General features: G+C 30.9%; 2 protein-coding genes across 2 annotated transcripts; one reads left to right on the top strand and one right to left on the bottom strand.

The window, feature by feature from the left end:
- Positions 1-6,316: 6,316 nt before the first annotated feature.
- LOC145331814 (cathepsin L-like proteinase) lies at positions 6,317-11,411 on the top strand. The gene is made up of 10 exons (XM_080176664.1): positions 6,317-6,379; positions 7,183-7,248; positions 8,126-8,214; positions 8,651-8,769; positions 9,121-9,218; positions 9,386-9,446; positions 9,606-9,695; positions 10,359-10,496; positions 10,801-11,009; positions 11,085-11,411. Exons 1-10 carry the CDS (start codon positions 6,327-6,329, stop codon positions 11,266-11,268), a joined length of 1,107 nt encoding a protein of 368 aa, XP_080032790.1. The 5' UTR covers positions 6,317-6,326; the 3' UTR covers positions 11,269-11,411.
- A 2,024-nt stretch (positions 11,412-13,435) lies between these two features.
- LOC145332609 (uncharacterized) lies at positions 13,436-25,158 on the bottom strand. Its single transcript, XM_080177616.1, has 16 exons — positions 25,107-25,158; positions 23,494-23,592; positions 22,887-22,985; positions 22,089-22,190; positions 20,169-20,243; positions 19,622-19,720; positions 19,262-19,360; positions 18,745-18,819; positions 17,837-17,935; positions 16,613-16,711; positions 15,890-15,991; positions 15,372-15,479; positions 15,075-15,143; positions 14,016-14,063; positions 13,588-13,640; positions 13,436-13,501 (listed from the first exon to the last, which is right to left on the bottom strand). Exons 2-15 carry the CDS (start codon positions 23,504-23,506, stop codon positions 13,612-13,614), a joined length of 1,116 nt encoding a protein of 371 aa, XP_080033742.1. The 5' UTR covers positions 23,507-23,592; positions 25,107-25,158; the 3' UTR covers positions 13,436-13,501; positions 13,588-13,611.
- Between the last annotated feature and the right edge of the window lie 429 nt (positions 25,159-25,587).

Genomic DNA, 25,587 nt, shown 5'->3' with positions numbered 1-25,587 from the left:
GCATCAGTAGCATCTCTAGAATGACGTTGAAAGACTATACATTAAAATAGTAAGAACCGTAGTTTGTCTTTATATATATATGAGGCATCACTGACTGTAAGCAGGCTCATTACACTACAAGCTAGTGCCGCAGGTACAGACATACAATGTCAGACCCTGGGCTGCTTATTACACTAGTCCCCAAAATTTTTAATTAACGTTTTCTGATTCGTTTGCTTAAAGACTTTGAGGACTTTTATTGGATTTGATTTGTTGGTTCATTTAGTGTTCAAACGTTTCAAACACTAATTGTAATCTAAAGAAAGGATAATTTTGTGTATCATCATTGGGGATGTTCATCAATTTATCAGTCATAGTCTTATTCCTTTAGATCCCTGAAATAACTGACAAATGAACGCTATTTTGTCTGATTATTAATTCGACATTAACACCATTTAAACACATAACGCTATTGTATGTAATAATTTTTAACAATTTATTGTGATAACTGAATTGATTATAACCATGTTCACCGCAAGAAAATCACAATGGTACTAACCATCAAAATTCTGTAACTTTCATCATTACGTTTTTTTTGTTACTTTTAAAAAGTCCGGTAAATTCCGAATTTAAGGGGTGAATAGTTCTCAAGTGCACGGACGTATTTGTTATGAGCGCAAGTGTGGATTAGTGCGCGCTTACTCCCCTGTTCTGTGCTTTGACGTCTCAAGTTATTTCGCAACTTAAAATTCCCCTTGAAGCGCTATTTGTAAGAAATGAATTACCGTATACTTGGAATTCAACCAACATAGGTTTTATTATAATTAACCATCTTGTAAAATAGAATTTTGGCTAGGTTAAGTAATATTCAAAGATAGGTTAGGTAGTTTTGTATATATTTAAAGCATCCGAATAAAGCATATTATGAATATGGTAAGTTAATTGTTTGGCTATTTAAAACTTGCGGTTACCCGTCTAGAGGCCTCTAAGGGCAACTGAGGGAAGGACAGGGGGAGAGCCGACCATCCAATTTATATTTTAGTTTTAAAAGAAATAGAAAAAACTTTTGTGGATGGATTTTTTCACAGGCATATTTCTTGAGGGTTAAGATACCCTCTCCGAAAATATTTAGGTATAAACCTTCTATTGGGCCGATAAAAAAGTTTCACTGTAAGGGAGAACACCAGAGGACACACATCATTAAAAAGAATAAGACTTTAACTTCTTGTCAACATTCCATCATTCACATTTTTAAAATTTTAACATTTTCCCCAATTTCTTTGATTTTTTGATTTTCAATGTTTTTATATGTTAGGGTTTCAAAAATAAGAAATTTTTGTATCTTAAGATGAAAGGACAAGTATTTTTTTCTCATAATTCTTCATATCTTTGGTGTTTTTGGTCCGATTAAAAATTTTTTTGTGGTGGATAATAATATCAAATTAATTTTCCCGATGTTCTAAGCATCCACTTTGACGTTTCGTCATTTTTTTCTCAAAAAATCTATTATTGATTTCAACAAATGCTTTTTAAATCTCCTTGTCCGTATTCTTATCCATGATTTTTGTATGCTTCGTTACTTATGGATGTTGTTATCCTTGTTAAATTCTTATCTCATTAAAAATGTTCACTATAAACATATCAAAACGTGGTTTTTGAAAATTATTTTCAACATTAAGAATTAATTCCATTAGCAGCGCAGCATTAATAAGATAACAAATAAAACAGAACAGTGATAAAATCAGGAATCTTGAGGGATAAGAACGCGAAAAATTAATGTACACCCCCAGTAATGAAGAACAAAATTATCCCTTCTGAAAATTTAAATCATTGTTAGAAATGTTTGGACATTCCCGTATTCCATAATTACAGTTGATTTTCAGCTGTCTTTGGGGGGCAACACTAATAAGTAATGACAACCTTTTGACCTGCTCAACCCCCCCCCCCCCAAAAAAAAAATAATCTTTAATCGTTCTTTTGAAATCATTGATCAAAATCCTAAAAAAAAGTGTTTACAACTTTTTAGTCTAGCTCAGGATTTGGAGTTTCATAAATCTGACAAGCGGCTACGTCATTAGCATCAATAGGCCTTAAAAACATAAGCATCACAGGATATACGTGAAGCTTACCTAAAATAGAGAACCCAAGCAGTACAGTAAATATTGAGTTTCAGATAAAAAAAATACCTTAATACTTTTTATAAATAACTAGCGGCTTCGCCCCTAGCCTATAGGGGCTTTGCCCCAAGAGGTAATTAAACAGGGAGTAAGGGAGGGGGCAATGGGCAATTAATTCAATATAAGAGTTATCAAAGAAAGGGCATGAAATCAAGTTTAATCCAATAAATTTGTAGGAAATTATAAAGGGATTGTTAATTGAATAGTATATTTCCATAGCGTCATGTAAAGTGAAATCACAACTTGTTTTTGATGAAATATATAGAGGTTTTTTGGTGTGATTTTTATATTAAAAGATTATTGGACCCGGCCAGCTGCTAGCAAGAATATAACTGCCCCTTTTTATTCTGTTTATATCCCTTGTCCCTTGCCCCCACCTCCCCTCCTCCCTTCTTCCCGTCTGCTACATTCCAAACTTACACAACAAGTAGTTATTTCCCTTGCCCCCACTTTCCTTATCCCTTCTCCCCGTCTGCAATATTCAAAATTCACAAACGAGTTAGCGGCATTCTCTGCGCAAGTCCCCAAACTCAGTCAGAAACTGCTAAATTCTTGCACATTCCCTTTAAGCCAGTCCCCAAAGTCTGAGACTCCTAAAAATTGAATATTCGATCCATTGTCCCCTCCCTTACTCCCTGGTAATTAAATCAGTATCAGTATCAAATTCGAAATTTTTGGAGGAAAAAAATAGGGGGGGGGGTATTTTTTATATTGGGGGGATTGTGGGTGTCCCATCCCCCAAGAAAATAGCTTAAAACCACCACAGGACCAATAGGTATATACCCTGAAGAGTAGAATCCGATCGGTTCAGTGGTTACCGAGATCTTAAGGGACAGACGGACGGACGGACGGACAGACAGACATCGTTCTACTTTGTATTATAGATAGGAAGCAATGCCAAGAAACACTTACTCCTAGACTATAGTTTGGATTTTTTTTAGAATTTGGCTCATTTGCATTATGCACTATATGTCGAATAATATAAGGCAAATTATCGACATAACGTTATTCATTATTTACTAGGGTTGCACTAGCAGTTATAGGAATATTACCCAATCTTTTGTTTGACCACGTTGTTTTTAAGATTTGAAAGAGGCAAAGCTAATCTGGAACTAATTAATGAATAACATTTTTTTACTAACGTTCACATGAAAGTAAATTTTCTTATTCATGTTTTTAGGCGTATTCATTAGAATCCGGTGGATAGGAACCGGTTCACATCCATACTGGAGATGCGACATCCAAATTTCAAAATTCTTTGAACGTACAAACAAGATTCTTAAAGAAATGCTTCGCATCTAGTCCACTTTACTTATATTCTCTATAAATTTAACACCATATAAAACTTTGATCTAAATAATGATTGACAGGCCATAGTAATTATCGCGCGCACTTCAGGCACAAGACACAATTACTCTGGTCAGCCCTTAGGCACTTTTTATGTATTTTTATGGATTTATGTATCAAAACTATGTCTAGCATCTTATTATATCCAGCTTTATTCGAAAATAAAATTGTACAAGCATAAGATTAAAACCTTCGGCACCTCGGGGCTAAAATAACTGGTTTTAATCTTATAATTGTACATTCTATATCTGCGGAAAGATGTTTATAATACGATGCGAGAAATAACTATTATCACATGTAAACAATCTTGCGTTTAAAAAAAAACTATCATTATATAAAAAGTATTCAAAAGGCTTTGGTACTACATGACAACTATAGATCAATTTCACCATAGTTTACTGTTTTTTTTCTATCTAAGCTATTATTAGCCTATTACAGTAAAGCACTTGATGGAGAAAGGGTTAAATAACTGTATCTCCCCATCGCATCAACCTTGTGCAACCTTTCTATTGGGTCATTGAAAATCAACTAATTGTGTCGCTTACATTAACACAGCCAAGTAGCAGAAAATAATTTAGAAGCAGGCGAAAAAATTCATTGAAAAAGGAAGGGAGGTAGTTGTCTATATATACATTTATACTATAGATCTGTTATTAGCCTGTCAAAGTTGCGATACTTTTGAAGACTATGATTCTTGTTCTATCTTTCTTTAATGACAAAGGCTCATGATGACGTTTAGTAAAATTAAAATTGAAGAACAAACAAATAGTACCTACTTATGCAAATAAAATTTAAACAATAACAGTGGAGGACTTTATAATAAAAAGCCAAATTTAATACGAAGTTTCTCCATATTTTAGCATTTAAATGCAGATTAAAATATTATTTTTTTAGACATTATTAAACTGTTAATACTTTTTATAAATTATTGATATTATTTATTGATAAGGTGCAGTAAAAATAAATTAGCAAGTCTATATAATCATTAAAAAACTATCAGTATAAAAATTGATAGTAGGTTTTATTTGGCTTGATATTAGGATAAGATTTAAGGTATAAAAAAAATAGTTTTAAAGCTTTTTAAAAACATTTTACTTTATGTAAAACAATATAGTTATAAAGTTTATGTTCTTCTAATAAAAATAATTTTTTTCCCATATGGCTTTAAAACTGATTAATATATGGTTGATTAGAACCGGTTCTCAGCCATACTGAAAATTTTTGTATAGTATCCTATTATATCTGTTTTTTTTACAAATCTTGGGGCTAAAAAACTGGTTCTAATCTTATAATTGTACATAAGATTATCCGCTGAAAGCCGTTTTAATGGACAAGGGAAAGAAACATCATAAATGTTGTATTTTATATATATATATATGTTTTTATACCCCCTAGAAAAGAGATGGGGGTATGACGTCACACGCCAAAACAATTTGAAATTTGTCCCCATTTTTTGCACCAATATTCACAGCATCTACACGTGACCTATGCTCAACACATAATGCCTCCACTTGTCATCTGGAAGCTGATAGGTTCAAATCTCAGCTTAACATCATGTCAGGACTAAAGATGTTAAAAACGTTTTCTACTGCTGCTAGGTCAGGTGTGTGACATAAATAGTTACAATAGGGAAAATGCCTTGTCCCCAAAAAGGACTTTTTAGACAAAGTCATGCAATAAAAAGGGTTGGTTGTCAATAGAGCGAAAACACTTATTAACCCTTACAGATCGGGGGGGGGGCTCAAAGAGCCCCCCCCTCTAGTTTTTTCAATCTCATTTTTTTTGTAGGTAAGATGGAGAGCTGTAACTTCATGACTTTTTAAGTTTAGTAATTATACGTCGGCAAGAGTTGATTTTATTAGGATATCTGGTCTGTGTCGGTCGTGGTGTCCGGTCAAAGTCGGTTGGGTAGCAAAAAAAATTAGAAAAAATTCTAAATAAATTTTAATTTCTACATTATGACTTTTGTGTATAAGGTAGAAACCTAAATTTTTTTTGGTGAATACTTAGTTATCAATGACCTTCTGAGAAAAGTGGTGTTATGACCGTTTGACCGCTCCCTGACCGACTTTATGACCGATTTTTGTCCGGCTTTTACTACAGATATAAATCATGAATATCGTGGCTTCTATCACAGCTAGAGACCTATACTTTTTTTTGGTAAATCCTTGAGCAATAATAAACAGATAAAAATATAAATTTGCGCCGCCAACCGCCGTTTTACCGCCGTAACCGCCGAAAATGGCGGTTTCCGTTATTTGCCGTTTTTCGGCGATGATCAGAAAAAGTAATTTTTTTGTTATGAAAAATAAAAGTTCGTCCTAAAATTTGGTCATCCTAGCTGTAAAAATTGGCCGCTCTACAGCTGTTTTAAAATTTAGCGGCTGGCCGCTAAAAAGCGGCTAAGGAGCGGTCTGACTGCTATGACTAGAAAAAGTAATTTTCTCTAAAAATACACATGAACCACCAGAAAAAAATTTTACGTCTTTATCTGTACCAGGAGCCGAGATAGAGGGGGGGGCTCTTTGAGCCCCCCCCCCCCCCGATCTATTAAGGTGGGAATTGGGGCCCGATCTGTAAGGGTTAAAACGCAGAGGGAGGTGCGTGGAGAGGTGTAGAACCCAAAGCAACATCAAATCTCCCAGAGGTCAACCAACTGTTGTATTTCTTTAAGTTCCCAACTGTCATTGTTTCTAAGTTTTATGTACTATATACTATAGACTTTCTTATCTTAAAGATATTACTATGGCCTTATTTTTTTTAACTTTTAAAATTAAAATCATAATTATTTTTTTTTTGTTAGTAAACAGAAAGGTTTACAAGATGAGATTACTTGTAATTTTGGTGGCTGTTATTGCCACTACAGTGGCAACAAGGTAAATAACAATGAGAATCCTTTTTACAATAACACGCAAAATTTTTTCAAGTGGTGAAAAGATGTATTTTATAATCCTACAACGCAAACAGAGTTGGTTTGTCTGTTTGTGAAAAGCAAGATATCTAAAACAAAATTAACACTTCTTTTATAAAATAATCACCCTTTTTTATCATCAGTGTTCATTTATCTAAGATATCTACATAAATATTCTAGTTTAATTTCATTTAGTAGAACTAAAATCATAATAATTTCAGGTTATAAATGTGGTTTATTATTCTGGATGATTTTAATCTTAATTGATAATTGACTAATTTTGACTGAATTTCCACTTCTGTCTCCGTTTTTTAGTAGCACAGCTACTCTATTATTCACTTTGTTTGTCTGTCCGTCCGTCCGTCAGTCAAGAAAGACAGCTGAAATTTTTAGGGATTAAATACGTTGATATTCTACATATTCAACCAAGTTTCATCAAGATTTGCCTATTAATTGGGTTGCTTGATCAATTCCTTTTCAAGGTAAATGGCTGAATTTTCAGTGATTAATTAAGTTCAGATTCTACATATTTTCAACAGTTTCATTAAGATTTGTCAATTAATTGCGGTGCTATATCAATACCTAGATTTTTAAAGCTTCGTGATTTTTAATACTTCGTTATTTGTTTTATCAAGTTTAATGTTTATTTTTATGACAGTGCTCTACAGTTAACTTTTCCCAAATATTCATCTATAATTTTTGAGCTTCGCTACTTTTAGATGTCATTGTCTTTGTTTCTTTTTGTTGATTTGATATTGCTATTTTCAGTGAGGAAGATGTAAAACAACAATTTGAGAAGTTTAAGGCTGATCATGGCAAGATCTACCAAACCAAGTAAGTATAAGTAATATGAATAAAATTTAAGTTTTTTTTACTGCAAGACATAATCACTTTTTTTGCACTTTGTTTTTTTGCATCTCTGTAAATTTTTTATTAAAAGTTGTTAGGATTATAACTTCATTTATATAATTTTATATAGGTTTTGTGATTATATTTAAAACTGTTTGAACTTTTTGGATCTTGATCAACATTTCTTATAACTTAATTTCTACTATTAAAAATGAAACATATAGTGAATATCATGCACATAGCATGTAGCAGACAAATTAATCTTGCCTTATTTCAAGGAGTTACACAAAAGAAAGAATTATAGGTAGTATGTAATAACCACACTCTCAGTGACAAATTTAAAGACTTTCATTCGGATATTTTGATAAATTTTCTCGTATTCATTCGAATCCGGTGGATAGGAACCGGTTCTCATCCATACGAAAAAACTATGTCTAGCATCGTATTATATCCAGCTTTCTACGAATATAGAAATGTACAATCATAAGATTAAAACTAGTTTTTTTAGCCCAGAGGTGACGAAGTCACCGGCTAAAAAACTAGTTTTAATCTCATAATTGTACATTCTATATCCGCGGAAAGCCGTTTATAATACGATGCGAGAAATAACTATTCTCATATTCATTCAAATCCGGTGGATAGGAACCGGTTCTCGTCCATACGAAAAAACTATGTCTAGCATCGAATTATATTCAGCTTTCTACGAATATAAAAATATACAATCATAAGATTAATACCAGTTTTTTTAGCCGGTGCCTTCAGCACCTCGGGGCTAAAAAACTGGTTTTAATCTCATAATTGTACATTCTATATCCGCGGAAAGCCGCTTATAATACGATGCGAGAAATAACTATTATCTAAGGTCTGAAGAAGCCAAGAGATTGCAAGTTTTTACTGAAAACCTAAAGAAAATTGAGACACACAATAGGTCAGGCCGCAGCTACAAACTTGGTGAGTTGATTTATTCACTTTTTTTCCAGTATGGCATTGAAACCGATTAATATATACTGGATTAGAACCGGTTTTAAGCAATGCTATATATACAGTTTTCTACAAATATAAATACGTACAATCATAATATTAAAACCAGTTTTGCTAGCCTGTACCTTCAGCATCTAAAGGCTCACAAATAGAACACAGTAATAGTGTCTGACTGATTATGACGTAACAAAAAAAATTAGCCAATGAGAGGCCGTTATTGACCAATGGTAAAATTTATAGTGGCCTCTCATTGGCTATTTTTTTTGTTACGTCATAATCAGTCAGACACTATTACTGTGTTTTCACAAATAATGTAAATTTTTTAAGCTTAGGTAACCTGTTTATAATACGATGCAATAAATAAGTAATATAATACTTTAGGTTTATATAAAATATGATAATTAAGGTGTAACAAAGTTTGCTGACTTGACATCTGAAGAATTTAAATCTCAGTACCTTGGTGGATATAAGAGGTTCCCATCCCCTAAATCAACCTCCAAGAAAGTCAGCAACATAACTGTTCAGGTATTTGAGTACATCAGGTTATCCCTTGCTTAGAGAAAAGGTTAAATGAAAAGGAGATTCTGAAAAGTAAATGGGAAAAACATTTGTTGGACCTTAAAATCTGCAAAATGAGAAAATCAATAAAAGATAAAATCTTCCCTTCACGTTGCTTTTGAAACACTGAAATTGGGGGGAAAGACTTGGAAAAATTAAGGTGGAAATCACAGGCTTTTCTGAAACTAAAACTTAGGCTAAAACTTCAATTTAGAATTTTTTTCAGTGAATTCTTCTAATGCCAGCCACATATCTCTTGTTAATATACATATGTTTAGTAGATGGACCTCTGTAGACTTCATTTTGTTTAAATTTCAGGACTTACCTGAGTCTATTGACTGGAGAGATAAGGGAGTTGTGACAGACATCAAGGATCAAGATATGTGCGGTTCTTGTTGGGCCTTTGCTGCTACTCAACAGGAAAAAAATCTATTTATTCCTTTTTAATTTTTCTATAAATAAAAAAATAATATAAACAAATGAGAAATCATGATTTATTGGAAGGGAAACATACCTAACCATTATTACCATTAACTAAAAGAATTAGTTGTATCTTATTACAAAAATTGGATTATACACATTGACAGATCGAGTCCTATGCTGCTATTGCTACTGGATCATTGCTAGAGTTATCTACAGAACAGGTAATCTTAGTTGCAAAACATATATCAACATTCTGGCAGCAAGTTTCCTTTAAAAGGAAGTTATTTTTATTTATTTTAATTGGTAAAGGAGCTATACAATTAAAGATTTAATTATTGTGATTGTTATAAATATGATAAAAGTTAATTTTATTTTTTAAGATCACTGCCTGCGCTCCCAACCCCTTACAGTGTGGTGGAAGTGGTGGTTGTGGTGGATCTATTGAACAACTTGGCTACAACTACATTCAGGTGCACTTACAAATTACCACACTCCAGTACATAGACGTCCAAGCTTTTTATTTGGGAGGGGGGAAATTTTTTAAGGGGGGTTAATTCGTTTTTTTTTGGGGGGGGGGGGTAAAATGGGGCGCGAAGCTCGTTGCAAATTTTTTGTACCCCCCCCAAAATTTTTACCCCGGCGTAAAATTTGCTTGGGGGGGGGGGTTATTACCCCCCCTGAAATCTGTTGGCAGGGGTAAATCTTGTTTACCCCCCCCAAAATTTGGGGAGTAATTTAAATTTTATTAAATATTTAGTATTAAAAATGCAGGCGAAGCGAGCAAAAAATTTTTTTTGTTAGAGATTTTTTATTTTGGGGGGTGTAAATACCCGCTCCTAAATGTTTGGGGGTGCCTACGGCACCCCAACGGAAGGGGTAATTTTTAAATGGGGGGGGGGGGGGTAAAATGAAAAAATATTCGGGGTTGCACCCCAAATTCGTTTGGGGGGTGTAATCACCCCATTACCCCCCCCCCTGGACGTCTATGCTCCAGTATTTATCTCATCCAATGATATGAATTGATTCCACTATTAAAAGAAAAATGCTGTTCATTGGATGTGTAATGTCTAATTTGTAATAAAAATATTGTAGCCAAATGATATATTTTCTTAAAATGACTAACCATTTTTTAGCTTTTTGGTCAAACAACAGAAGAAAAGTATCCATACGCTTCTGGTTACTATGGAATAACTGAAGACTGTGAATTTGATGTTGCTGACACTCCTCCTGTTGTGGGAATCACTGGTTATGATACCATCTCAAATGATCAGGTTTGTTTAATTTATGATTAACATATTTTCTCGTATTCATTTGAATCCAGTGGATAGGAACCGGTTCTCATGAATACGAAAAAACTATGTCTAGCATCGTATTATATCCAGTTTTCTACGAATATAGAAATGTACAAACATAAGATTAAAGCTAGTTTTTTTAGCCGGTGCCTTCGGCACCACGGGGCTAAAAAACTACATTCTATATCCGCGAAAAGCCGTTTATAATACGATACGAGAAATAACTATTCCTGTCTTTCTAAGAATATATAATTAAAACCTTATTTCATACTCTGTGATTAAGGATGCTACCCTTTCTCATTTGGCCAATGTTGGTCCTCTGGCAGTTGCTGTAGATGCCTCTGACTGGGGCCTCTACTGGAGTGGAGTCTTTGATGGGTGCAGCTTCTCTGCCAACATTGGACTTAACCATGCTGTTCAGATGGTTGGTTATGGTACTGATAGTGTTGAGGGGGATTATTGGATTGTCAGGAACAGTTGGGGAAATTTGTAGTAAGTAATATAATTGAAAAATTTAGATTTAAATTTTTTTAGCAATATTATAAAACCAATATGCATTATTTTCAGTTGGGGTGAAGAAGGTTATATTCGTCTGAAGAGAGAGTCCAAGGCTCAATGTGGAACTAATTCAACACCTATGGATGGTACAGCTTGTGTTGGTGGACCTGGCAATGATGAGCAACATGTGTGTGGACAATGTGGTGTTCTATATGACAACTCTTTCCCACTGGGAGCATATGCCATCAATTAAACGGTTTTTACCTTGAACAACCATGTTCTTTTAATGTTAGTTACATTTAACAAAAATGTTTATGACAATCATTGCAGTTTATTTAAATAAAAATTAGCTATATCTAAATTCAACAAATAAAATAAATAAATACATAAAAAACAGGTTTAGCATACCAAACACAACTTAATTTATGGATCTTAAAAAATAGCTTTGATTTTAAATGATAAATATGCTTTACATTATATAAAAACTAGGCCAAACTTATTTTTTATTGATAGCAATATCTTAATCTTTTATTCTCCATTATATATAGTTTTACTAAAAATATTTTGATTTTATTGGTATTAGTTTAAATTTTAATAAGAAGCAATAACTTTATTGAGATTAAAAAGGATATCTCTGCTAATTTATGAGGGTTCATACACTAATTTTATTTATAGTAGCAAATGTTAGTAAATAAAATAAAATTATTCAATGTGTAATGTGAGTTAAAGTAAATTACAAATCACTAAAAAAACACATAGAGGTTTTTAATTATTTGGCTAAACATAAATATAAATATAATATTATAATATATAAATATAATAATATTTTATCTTTTGGGAAGAGAGTAATAGAATATTATAAAACAACTAAGATAAAGGTGAAATTTAAAAAGTACAATATCTAGGTTGACTTTTCAAAAACGGTTGACCTAAAATTTCTTTGACACACAGAAAACTGTCCCGAATTTGTATTAATTTTGAGGAACCCCCTTTTCTCCCATCTCTTTTTTCTTCCCCCCTTCCCTTTTTTTTCTTTCCCCCTTCCCTTTTTCGGGAAAGAAAAATATGACGTAACTGGAGTCTTGTTCCTCAAAATTAATACAAATTCGGGACAGTTTTCTGTGTGTCATTTCTTTTATCAAACTTTTTGCTTCTTTTAGTAAAGTTTATTTTCAAAGGTACAATTTAATTTAATGTTGATATATATACAATTTTATAGTTTAAAAATTATTTCTTACTGAAATAGATTTCATTGAAAAAATCTAAAAATCCTGTATCTAGATAGCAGTTATTCAAAACTATTGAAATAGTTCTCAACTCTTTTTAAAAAGAAAAAAAAAATACTTCAATGTAACATTGTAATATATTAAAGACAAATATTATCATAATCAATTACTTCAATGTAACAATATAATATATTAAAGTAAAATATTATCATAATCAATTGCATCTTGGAAAAAAACAACAACAAATGAAAAAAATGAAACTAAAATAATATAATAGAACATTTTATAGGTAAACATTAATAACAAAATATATTTTAAAAACTCATCCTAGAAAAGTGCATGTTAAACAACAAATTACACCAAGATAAATGGAAATACTTCATGTGTTAGAGAATACAATAATACTAATAAATTTACAAGAAAATTAATATAACATAACAAGGATAACAACATCCATAAGTAGCGAAGCTCAAAAACTATGGATGGATATCTGGAAAAAATTTACTTTATTGCAGTTTCATAAAAAAACACTAAAAAATCACAAAACCTTGTATGATTTATAACGTGAAAATCTAGGAATCGATCTAGCACCTCAGCAAATTAGCAAATCTTAATGAAACTTTGTGGGGATAAGTAAATTGTGAGCTTATTTAAACCCTAAAAATATCATCCGTCTATTTCAGATAAGAGTAAAGAAAATCATAAAAACCTAAAAATCTAGGAATCGATCTAGCACCCCAACCAATAAGCAAATCTCGGTAAAACTTAGTAAAAGTATGCAGAATATGAAAGTATTCAATCCCTGAAAATTTCAGCCGTCTATGTTGAATAGGAGTTGAGAAAACCATGAAAACTTAAAATGTAGGAATCGATCTAGCACCCTAACCAACTGACGAATCTTAATGAAACTTGGTGAAAATATGAAGACTGTAAGCATAGAAAATAGGAGCCGAGAAAATCATGTTTCCCCCTTTCTGTCTCAGTCGGACGGACAGACGGACGGACGGATGGACAGACAGACGGGCGGACATTTCGAATTATAGTGAAGCTTCGCTACTAACAACATTGTTAAAATCTCAATTTATTTAAGGAAGGTCAATTGAACTAGGTTCAAAAGTTCTCTTAATTTAAATAACTAGAACATTTGTGGATCTAGATAAAATTTTTTCATTTAGAATTTTTCTGGATTCACAAACTTAGATACATTTTTTATGATACTAATGGAATGAAATTTGAAGGATTTGTGAAATCTGATCAGTCCTGAAACATTTACAAATCATAAAAATCCTTATGTGGTATAATTCTTCAAAATAAATCTCAAACAGTTCTTATTCCAAAAATTGTACCTGTTGCATTTGTCATTTAGTATTTTACTGAATCTGCGCTCCTCTCTTAGCTCCTAAAATATTCAATCATCATTCCAATTTGTATTTGTTAGTATCCCTGCCCATAGACTTCTAGGGATATCCTTATTTAAAGAAAAATAGATAAAACCTGACCATGTTATAAAAAAAGCTTTCATGAAATGGAAAGCTCATTTAGTTTAGTAGTTAGTCTTAACAAACAGGCAAACTACTACTTTATATTGCAGAATAGCAGGGCAAATAAGCCAGTTTTGTGATTAAGGAAATTTTCGCTACAAAAAAAATCCAAGAAGAAAAATTTTTTTTGGTTATATTCCCCCCCCCCCTCCCCTTAATTAAAGTATATTAAAGTTGAAATGAAAAAAAGGGAAACATAATTTGAATGACATTGTATACATGTGCATGCTCACCATATTCTAGAAGTACTTTTCTTACGGGACTGCGGATATCATAATAATCTAGAAATATAATAATCATGAATAAATAATATACACTAATAGATTGGGCCCAAATTCAGACTGTGGGGGGAAAATGTTTATTGCCCCCGCTCCTCCCCTTATACAGTACTAAAGGAAGCCTGCCAGAAATACACTGCTCTATCTGCTGAAAGACTGTCACAAGTATACCCAATACTGATTATTTGTAGCTTAGAGCTTCAATAACAGAGAAAATTATACATATGCTGTCATAGACGTCCATGGGGTGGGGTAATGGGGCGATTACCCCCCCCCCCCCCCAAACGAATTTGAGGGTGCCGTAGGCACCCCCAAAATTTTTTTTATTTTACCCCCCCCATTTAAAATTTACCCCTACCCTGGGGGTGCCGTAGGCACCCCCAACCATTTAGGAGGGGGTATTTACCCCCCCGAAACAATTTTGGGGGGGGTAAATACTCCCCCAAAAATAGAAAATCTCTAACCAAAAAAATTTTTGATAAAATTTAAATTTCCCCCCCAAAAAATTTTACCCTGGGGGTAAATTTTAGGGGGGGTGAACAAATTTTACTCCTGCCAATAGATTTCAGGGGGGGTAATTACCCCCCCCCCCCCCCCAAGCAAATTTTACCCCCGGGGGGATAAAAAAAAATTTGCGGCGCACTTCGCACGCCATTTTACCCCCCCCCCAAAAACAGAATTACCCCCCCCCTTAAAAAAATTTGGCCCCCCCCAAAATAAAAAGCTTGGACGCCCCTGTATGCTGTGCATGCTCATCATATACTGTCAGTAATTTTCTTACAACGCTGCCGTTTGTACGCCATATGTTATGTTTTAATATAATTTTTATGGATGAATAACATACTGAGATAGATTTTGTCCCCGCCCCTCCCCTCTACCTATCAATTTTATTATGTAGGTCTATGTATTGTTGTAAGGTTTCTCTTTACGACCACAAGACAATCATTTTATACTTCTTTAACTCCATTCATCTTTTTTTTTGTAAAACTTGGCTAAAAAGTTTAATTTATTTACCAGAAATGATATGTTTTCTCAAATAAATATCTCTTCTCAATCTCAGCCATCTGTCAAGTGCTGTTTCACCTAGATATTATTGATGAATAAATAATATACCCAGATAGATTCTTTTTTAAAAACTTAAATTGCTATAAAATATTTTTTTCTTTACTAGAAGGACATTTATTTATATTATAAATTTTATGGCTGAAGGGGTCTAAGGCAGCATCTAACTGAGCTGCCAAAAAATGAACTACCACAGATTTCTAGAATGAACTACCAAATATTTCAGAGAACACTAAAAACTAAACTTACCTTTAAAATTCTTTGCATTGACATCAGCACCATATTCTAATAATATCTTGATATTTGAAGAATTTCCCCATGCATTTTCATATGTTGCATACATAAGACTCGTATTTCCTAGATATTAAAGGAAACCTACAGGAAATACACTGCTTTAACTGCTGAAAGACTGCCATCAAAAGACCTTACCCTGAATTTGAATCCTCCAGATTCAATTACAATATAGGCATTAAAAATAACTTTCAAAGGAGTTGAAAATCTTTTCCCTTACGGCTGCGCAACTGATCAATATCTGGTAGATTAGAACCAGTTGTTGGCCATACTGAAAATTTATGTCTAGCATCGTATTATATCCAGTTTTCTCAAATATATAAATGTACAATAATAAGATTACAGGTCAATAATTCAACACTTCCTTTATGTAAAAGAAAAACAACTTAAAATCCTCTGAAGTCAATCAATAAATCGATGGATAAATAGATAGCTAGTAGGATACATTCACAGGTGGATATTATATCACACCTTACCTTTTATATCTTTCGCGTTGACATCAGCACCATGTTCCAATAAAATTTTATTTAGATCCATATTTGGTTGCCAACCATATCCAATCATAAGACTGGTCTTTCCTAGATAAAAAAATTAAACTTTCAAAATTATTTTCTATAGTAGCAAAGCATCTCTTTAAGCCTCTGTCTGTCTGTAATATATTAGAAATAACGTAAGAAATTTTGTCATGGCTAAGCAAGGAGTTATAGACGGAATGTTCATTCTTAAATAGAAGTCAAGTCACTCATCAGAACAAGAATATCATTTCACAATCTCAGAAAAATAATTGATTAAAAAAGATAGATTATTATGCTGACTTCATTGTACATAACTGTCTCAGGAGTTTTTATGTTGAGCTGGAAATTCATAGAAAAATTTTAGCTTTCCTAAATTAACAAACAGGGCTATCTGAAAGAATAATGACTGACCCTAATTTTTCCAAATTTTTGCTTGATTAAGAAAGACATATTAATAATGTGAAGTTTTGAAAAAGTTTTAGATAACACAATGAATTATGTTTTTATAAATTTAAAAAGTACAGAACTGTGATTATTATTGAGGTAATTAAATAGACAGACAGATTTGGTATTTTTATGGCATCTTTAAAATCATACCTGTAGTTTGGATGGTTTTATCAAAAAATATTAATAGATAAAAATTTATAGTTAAATATATAGTTATGATACAATTTTGTAACTAACCTTCATTATCCTGTAAATTGATATTGGCTCCTTTTTCAAGTAAAATCTTTACTACATCAGTGTGTCTCTCAGATGCTGCCCACATAAGACTTGTCCTTCCTAGACATAAACATATTAGATATGTATAAATATATTAGATATATTTATATTGTGTTGTTAGAGTCATGGTTACAATATAAATATAAGGTACACCGACAAACCTCCTAATGCGACAAACATCCTAATGTGACAAACGTTCTAATGAGACAAACATCCTAATGCAACATCTCTTAAGTTCTAAAAGAAGGTGTCTTAACTTTTTTGCTTTTAATTTAGAATAGCTAGTCGGTGTTTTTAGTAAGTAAAAGATGTAAAATGGTCCTTAGAATTTAGATATGCAATCGTTTTATTTGGAGACCTCTTATTTTTGAAGTAATTTAAGTTTTTAAAAAAATAATTAAGTCGGTTTTAAGGTACTAAAACGCAACAAAATAAAAGAAGAAAATGGCCAGTATGAACAAAAATAGTAAGAACTTTAATTTGACACCTTGCTTTTTCAATTCTGTTGAACAATTATTGAAAAAATCTATTTTTTTAACTTCGGTTTAATCAAAACTTTAAACTTAAATATATTCTCACACAGGCATAAAACATTTATACCTTTAGAATCAGAAAAATATTACAATTCCATTGTAAGCAACATTTAAAAATGTAAAAAAATAAAAATGGCCTAACATATTATATTTTACAGGCAACACTTAATTGTAACTATCAAACTAGACAATCACAAATCCCCAAAATTGACAAATCGGGAAGCTAAACCTTAAAAGTTATCCAATAGAATTGACAAAAAAAAGGATAATGTTCATACAATATATACAATAGATACTACAATAAAAATAGTGATACTTACATAACATGTAAAGAATGAAATATTATGTACGAATATGCTTCAGTCTGTTTATAGACTTCAAAACAATGCAATTAAAAATTTATAATTGTTTCTTGTGTTTAAAAAATATCTGTTACAGTGTATGTACATTTATTTAGATGTTGTTCAAGTCAACCCTTTAAAGCTAAAAACTATGATTCTTAAAATAAACTTATATTTTTTATTATAGTTTTATAAAACTTTTTTTTGCTTAGAATGGATTTGTAATATTTTTCTCATTCTAAAGTCATATATAAACACATATTTTTTATGCTTGTGTAAGAATATATAATGGTGAGAGTTATGTTTCTTACCATTATCTGTCATAAGGTTAACATCAGCTCCTTGATCTAATAGAGATTTCACAACATCAGTTTGTCCATTCCTTGCTGCATATACAAGACTGGGTGTTCCTAGATATAAAGAATGTGTTGAATTATTATTGTTTAGAATAAAGTTATAGATGCACAAAGAGAAATATATCTAAATCAAAGTAAAGCATGGACATTCATAAAGGAATATATTAATAGAAAATAAATAAATATAAAAGTAATTGAAATCAAATTATGTTTCTGTAATTCTGAGACAACTAGAAGGAATATTAAATAATCAAATATAATTCATAGTTCTTTGTTAAAAAGTTACATTGATTGTAGAAGTTTAGTTTGTTTCTTCAGCAAAGCTTTATATTCTATTTATTTCTCTATATTATCTTTCATTGTAATTGAATACAAAATGGTGTTAATTAATGATAATCTACACAATCTTTATGGCCATATCTGTGTCAAAAAAAAGTTTAAAACAGATATTTAGTAGATGAAAAATCGGTATGGAAAGTATCCAAGGGAAAAATAATCAAAGAGAAAATATAAAAACTATACATGAATACCAAAAATCAATAAAATACTTGTTTTACACATTTGTCTTATTTCAAAGGTTTAATTGAGTTATAGTTATTTCTCGCATCGTATTATAAACAGCTTTCCGCAGATATTAAATGTACAATTATAAGATTAAAACCAGTTTTTTAGAAGGCATGGGCTAAAAAACTGGTTTTAATTTTATTATTAATTTTTTATTTAAGCTAGATATAATACGATGCTAGACATAGTTTTTTCGAATGAGAACTGGTTCTTATCCACCGGATTCGAATGAGTAAGAGAAAAATAATTATATCTTTATAAAAAAAAACAGAAGAAAACCAATCCATCACTCTCCCTACCTTGACCATATTCTAAAAGAGACTGCATTACATCAGTGTGTTGTTTATCTGATGCAAGTTGAAAACTGGTAATGCCTAGATAAAATATGATTGTTGTGGATTACTTAGTTTTGACTAGAGCTATATTTAAACAAAGAACATTTTTTTTGTGGATGTGTTATAAAATCTTAATATAGGGGGATATTCAAGCTATGGAAGTAGAATCAAAGTTGCCCTGATATTCTTCAATTTTGTTTTGATCTGGGGGAGGGTAAAAATCCACACTTTGGGTGTGAAATGTCAAAAATTTAATTGATTTGTAAAAACCAATGGCTATTACTCATGGTGAAAAGAACCAAAATTGTTTATAAGAGTTTTCAAAGGTTTTAAGGTGGTAATACTGTGATTTCATATGTGATTTCTTTTTATAGTTATACCTTATTCTAAATCTAGTGTATACATAAATAGTTAAATTAAAATAATTAAGTAAAACAAGAATTAAATAAATTAACACAAATATATCACAATTGAAGCTCACCATAATTATCCATTGCATTAACATCAGCTTTATTCTCTAATAATAACTTAACTACATCAGTGTTTCCATTATCTGCTGCATGCATTAGACTTGTCCATCCTAAATATAAACACATTAATTTTAAAATAAATTATGATGTTTGTTTGTTATGGATACATATAGAAAATATGCAAAATGAAAGAAGGATAGAAAACTATTAGTTTTACATTTTCATTATGATGAGTCATATATTCAGAAAAAAACTTTGAACTTGAATTCTTGTAAATTAGGTAGTAAATAAATGTACTTTTAGAATCTGTAAATACTATTTGAAATAAATATCCTAAAAAGATAAACTGTTAACAAATGTCAATATCTAACCACTATCCGTCTTCAGATTAACATCAGCTCCTTGATTTAATAGAGACTTCACAACATCAGTTTGTCCATTCCTTGCTGCATATATAAGACTGGGTGTTCCTAGATATTAATAATGTGTTGGAATTTTTAAAGTCATTATTGTTTAGAATAGAGAAATATATCTAAATCAAAGTAATGGAAAAAAGATATTACAGTGATTTAAATCAAATTATGTTTTTTTGGAATCCTGGGACAACTAGACATAAAAACATAAACATAGATTTTTAACATATTTTAGATGAAAACTTTTTACACTACATACACAATCAAATTTGAAATATATTTCAAAATAACTGAGGGGATAATAATGAAAATAGAAAATATAAATTATACAAGAATACAATAAGAAAGATAAAAAAGACTTATTTTTTAAGTTTTGAGTTTATTAGATTTTTTTCAGACCAAGCATTTAAATAAAAAATCATAGTATTAGTGAAGAAATGGTAATTTTTCAAAAACGTTTAAAGATACACAAAACAACAAAAAGCAAAATCATCACTCTCCCTACCTAGACCATATTCTATGAGAGACTGCATTACATCAGTGTGTTGTTTATCTGCTGCAAGCTGAAAACTGTTAATTCCTAGATAAATTATTAATAATTATAAATATTGTGGATTACACAGTTTAAACTAGAGCCATAGATACATAAAACAGAGCTATATGTAAAGTAATTATTAAATTCATTTTGATTGGGAAAGGTTAATAAACCACATTTTAGTTGTGAAATGTAAAATTTTGTCTTAATTAGTAAAATCAATGGCAAGAAGCGCAAAAGGATTTCATGAGTTTTCAAAGGATTAAAGGGAGTGTGAACGTAGAAATTTCTCATCTGATTATCAAATCTTAACATTTTCTAAGCACATTTCACTACACTGATCAACCAAAAACGTCCTATTAACAAAAATATGCAGGGATATTGCCTTGATTTTAAATTTGTATTATTGACAAAAAAATACCTCACTGTCTGCAAAGGGTTGAATCTCATAGGTTATTTAAAATAATAATATCCTTTTTTATTGTGTTGGACAAAAATAACCAACTTTGGAGAATTAGTTTTATCAGACTGTTTATAAAGAAATATTGCGTCTTTATTATTTACAAATTTGTAATTAAACTGTTTTTAACCTATTTTTTATCATATATCAAAAATATACTATGACACCAGTAGAATCAGACTGCAGAGCCCAAATTTGAATTAAGTCCCCAATAAACTTTTTTTGGGGGATTTAAAAATCAATTTTATATGTTGCTGTGATCATTTTGATGGAAGCAAAAGCATTTTTTAGTTTGGGGTTAAATTGTTTCTTACAGAACAATTTGATGTGATTCAGATTATATCAATACAATAATAAAAACTCTACTCTGTTTGATGCAAATAATTTTTTTCTAAAACAATAATTTATATAGAAGAAATTTAACATTAAAATAAAACATATTATTCTGAAGTCTGAACCAATTAGAAGCCTTGTTTCATTTCAGTTTTTTACAATTCAAAAAAGAGTGTTTTCACTAAGTGACTTATTTCCAATGTAGTTAAATAATTTTTATTTAATTAAAATGAAAAGAATGAAAACTATACACATAAAAGATACATGCTTTTTAAAAATATTTAAAAAAATAAGTTTAAATAATCTTATATTTTATCATATTTGTATATGTGACAAAAAAAATTTGTTGTATTGCGTAAACGTTTGTTGTCATCTTTCACTATTTAACCCTTTACAGCCAATTTTTTTGTGTTTTAAATAAGTGATGGAAAACAAGCACGATAAAGTTAATTCATTGATATATTGTAAAGAATTAAGTTTTTAATGAATTAATTTAGATGAAATCAAAAGGCCTAATTTTACTCTATACCAGAATACTATTGTATATATGAAGCAAAACACTCTAAAAGCTACGAATTTTACCCAAATAAAAAAAGACCTTTTGCTCTGATCAAAAAAGACCACAGCAACAGTAAAATTAATTTTTAAATCCCCTCAAAAAAGTTTATTGGGGACTTAATTCAAATTTAGGCTCTGCAGTTTAATTCTACTCGTGTCATAGTATATTTTTGATATATGTTTTAAAAATAGGTTAAAAACAGTTTAAAGGTGGGCAAGAGATGGGCCATCTAAAGTTAATTGGATACTAATAAAAAAACCTGTTTCTAGCTTTGTTATTGTATTTGGTTTTCAATAAAAAAAAGTTTAATTTTAGCTATAATGGGAGAAAAAGCAATTTAATTCACATTTTATATAATACGAAAAATTCCTTCCTTTCCCTGTACCTTATAAAAATCGTCGGAAAAAGCCATTTTTTAAGCAAACAAATGCGCGTTTTGCTCCATCTGTGAGATATTATGAATGAGATAATGTTAAGATTTGATATTAAGATGAGAAAAATTTATGTTCACAGTCCCTTTAAGAGGATTAAAACTTACCATAATTATCCATGGCATTAACTTTATCAGCTTTATTTTCTAATAAAAACTTTACTATATCAGTGTTTCCATTATCTGCTGCATACATGAGACTTGTCCATCCTAAATTTAAGTACATTATTTTTACAATAAATTGTGCTCTTTGTTAGAGTGTTATAGATACACAAAGAACAGTTTCAAAATGAGAGATGGATAGAAAATGTTTGTATTCCATTTTTTAATATGATGAAGCACATACTTAGAAATAATTTGAAACTTGGCTTCTAAACAATTAATTATATTTTTATTTTAAAATACTAAAACTAGGGTTGGGCCGGATACTTTTTTGGCCGGATACCGGATATCCGGCTGATTTCAAATGCCGGATATCCGGTAACCGGCCGGATATCCGTTCAACGCCGGATAACCGGCAAATATCCGGTTATCCGGCCAAATTACCAGATATTAAAGTAGTAAAAAAAAATTTCTTCAGAAATCTTATATAAATTTACATAAAGTTAAACTTATTCAGAAAAAATGTTCTTCTAGCTTCAATAATAAGAAAATTATAGCCATTTAAGATTTTAAAAAGCAGAGATTTTTGGTGTAAAGTATAAAAAATTATAGAGCCGGATATCCGGCCGGATAGTTTCAATATCCGGTATCCGGCCGGATATTGAAAATGGCCGGATATCCGGCCGGATATCCGGCCACACCGGATATCCGGCCCAACCCTAACTAAAACTCATGAGAATCTGAATGGTATACATTTGGATAAAAGTTAAGCATTATAGTTTTTCATAAAATAAAGATTCTTACCTGACTTATTCTTATCATTCACATTTGCTCCATGGTTGACAAGGAGCTTTACAATTGCTAAATATCCTTCACGAGCAGCAATCATTAATGGAGTCCATCCTTTACAGAGATAAATAATCATGAAGACATTTCCAGTGATTATTATGACTTTTTAAATTTATCATAAAGATATGATTATTAAGTAATATAAATTTAAAATTATTTTTAATGAAATATAAAAAAAGTATTTATGTAAACTAAATTAAATACAGAAATGACAGATCCAAAAAATGATTTATAGAAAATTTGCATATTTGTCCTATTAGAAAAGTTAGAATATTTTGTAATCCTATCTTTAACACAAACAAAATGGGAGGCAATCGGGGCACGAACACCCGCCATTCCTTGGAATATGGTTGATTTTTATTATACATTTAAAATATAAAAATAAATATTTCTTTTAAACTTGTATCATGTATGTATAGCCTTTAAATTCCTAATATTTACTTGTATAATTCACAAAAGCTCCATTCAAGCTTTTGAGGGTAGAAATGTATAACTTTGATGATAAGGTTATTGAATGTATTTTATTTTATCCATTATTTTTATTAAAACAGAATTTTCTTACCATCTTCATTCATATCATTAACATTAGCTTCATGTTTTAAGAGCTCTTGAACAATATCTTCATATCCATTCTTGGTAGCAAGAATTAATGGAGTGTTTCCTTGAAAGATAGGGGTTTTGGTTTTTGAGTTTGTAAGAAGAATACTCTTATGTTGTATTCTCTGTAATATATGTAGAATAAACGGAGTGGGGACAAAACACCTAATTTAAAGATACCCAATTTAAAATTGCCTAATTTTATAAATGTCTAATTTAAAAATATCCAATTTTAAAAATGTCTAATGTGACAAAACACCTAATTTTAAAAATGCCTTATTTTATATATACCTAACTAAAAATACCTAACTTTAAAGATACCTAATTTTGAAATACCTAATTAAAAATACCTAATTTTAAGCATATCTTAACTGTTATTATCTTCCTTATAATAATATCTGTGTCTGTCTGTGATAAAGGATCTTTTAACCAATTAACTGATATGGTTTTCCTTACAATATAGCTTCTCATAGGTTCTGCAAAGCTTTATAACTATTTATGGGGAGAGCACCACCCTACCAAGATTGCACAACCTTTGTCTGAGAAGATCTAATTGTGCATAGTAATGAGTTGCCAAGGCATTCTCCCTACCCTAACTATTTATGTCATGCATCTGACATAGCAGTAGTAGGAACCTTTTTAACATCTGTCAGACCAAGATGAATTCTTCACCAATTTAATTTGTGGAATTATAAATTTCAGGTATTTCAATCAATAGATTAGATATTCTAAAATTAGGTATTTTAAAATTATTCATTTTTAATTAGGCATTTTTAATTAGATATTTTTAAATTGGGCATTTATAAATTAGGTATTTTTAAATTAGGTGTTTTTATTAAGGCATTTTTAGTTAGGCATTTTTTAATTAAGTGTTTTGTCCCCCCTCCGAATAAACTAAACAAGAAAAAAAGCAAAATTGTGTATGATCATAGAGAAAAAAATAAAAGAGAGGAATCGAAGCAACTAGAAGATGAAAATAGGCAGTGGGCCTAGAGGCCTACTCAGCGCTGTTGCCGCGCTAAAATTTATTGCTATTCCACTACTTTTCAAATGGGAGGATTAAAAATTATTAAAAAAAATATTTTTTTACGTTTTACTATTTCCATATTTAGGGCAAGAATATTAGATTAGATATTTTCGTTTTAATGTTTTAATTAAAGATTACATAGAATTTTATTTTTATTTAAAAAAATTTGTTCATGAAAGATGAATCCTTCTATTTCTAAAAAGGGGGAAATTTTTTTCATAATGAACATTCAGCTGATTCTGACCGCCCACGGCTGTTTGCTAAATATCGCTTTTCTTTTTATTCACATTATTATTTATGATTGACTTACAAAAAGCCCTGGGCGGTTTTAGATTTTCGTCTGCTTCTAAATTTAGGGATGGGGAAGTAGTATTTTACCATGAAAAAGGGGTGAGTATTCATCCTCTTATCCTTTTTCCTTATGTGTATGATCTACAAATGAATATAGCAATATAAAATATATAAAGGTAGACTAATAACGAAAATTCTTATGCATTAGAAGAATTTGTAAACTAAAATGTTTAAAGTTCACGATATTATTTAGAACATACCATTATTGTAAGCAGCATTCACATCTGCTTCATGTTGTAAAAGTAGTTTCACTATTTCGGACCGACCCTAATTATAAAAAGCTTCGCTTTTAATTACCCAAACTTTTCGGCCAACGAATGAGCATATTAATCAAAGATTGTGCGCCGTAATAATTTACAGTCCAATGTCCCCTAATCAAAAGTAAATTATTTGCCGTATTATGTTATTATGTTATTTTTTACATTTATTTTTTATGTGTTTTTTAAGCAGCTTATCTTTAAAAAACTTGCCTTTTCATTATATTGTGAAACTTATATACATACACATATAATATGCAGGGATAAGGGATAGGAAACCTGGCCATAAATTAGGTCTCGGCCTGGTTTTGAAAGGGATCATGCAACTTTTACCATTTGCCTAATTTAATGACCTTACTGGCGGACGGCTCATATTGGCTACCGCTCTAAACCAATAGTGTTCTGTGATTTGGGCTTGTTTTGT

Source organism: Acartia tonsa, chromosome 11 (assembly GCF_053477335.1).
Source record: "Acartia tonsa isolate MP-2025a chromosome 11, ASM5347733v1, whole genome shotgun sequence".
In the NCBI taxonomy this organism is placed as follows: domain Eukaryota; kingdom Metazoa; phylum Arthropoda; class Copepoda; order Calanoida; family Acartiidae; genus Acartia; species Acartia tonsa.
This window is presented reverse-complemented; position numbering and strand designations above follow the sequence as displayed.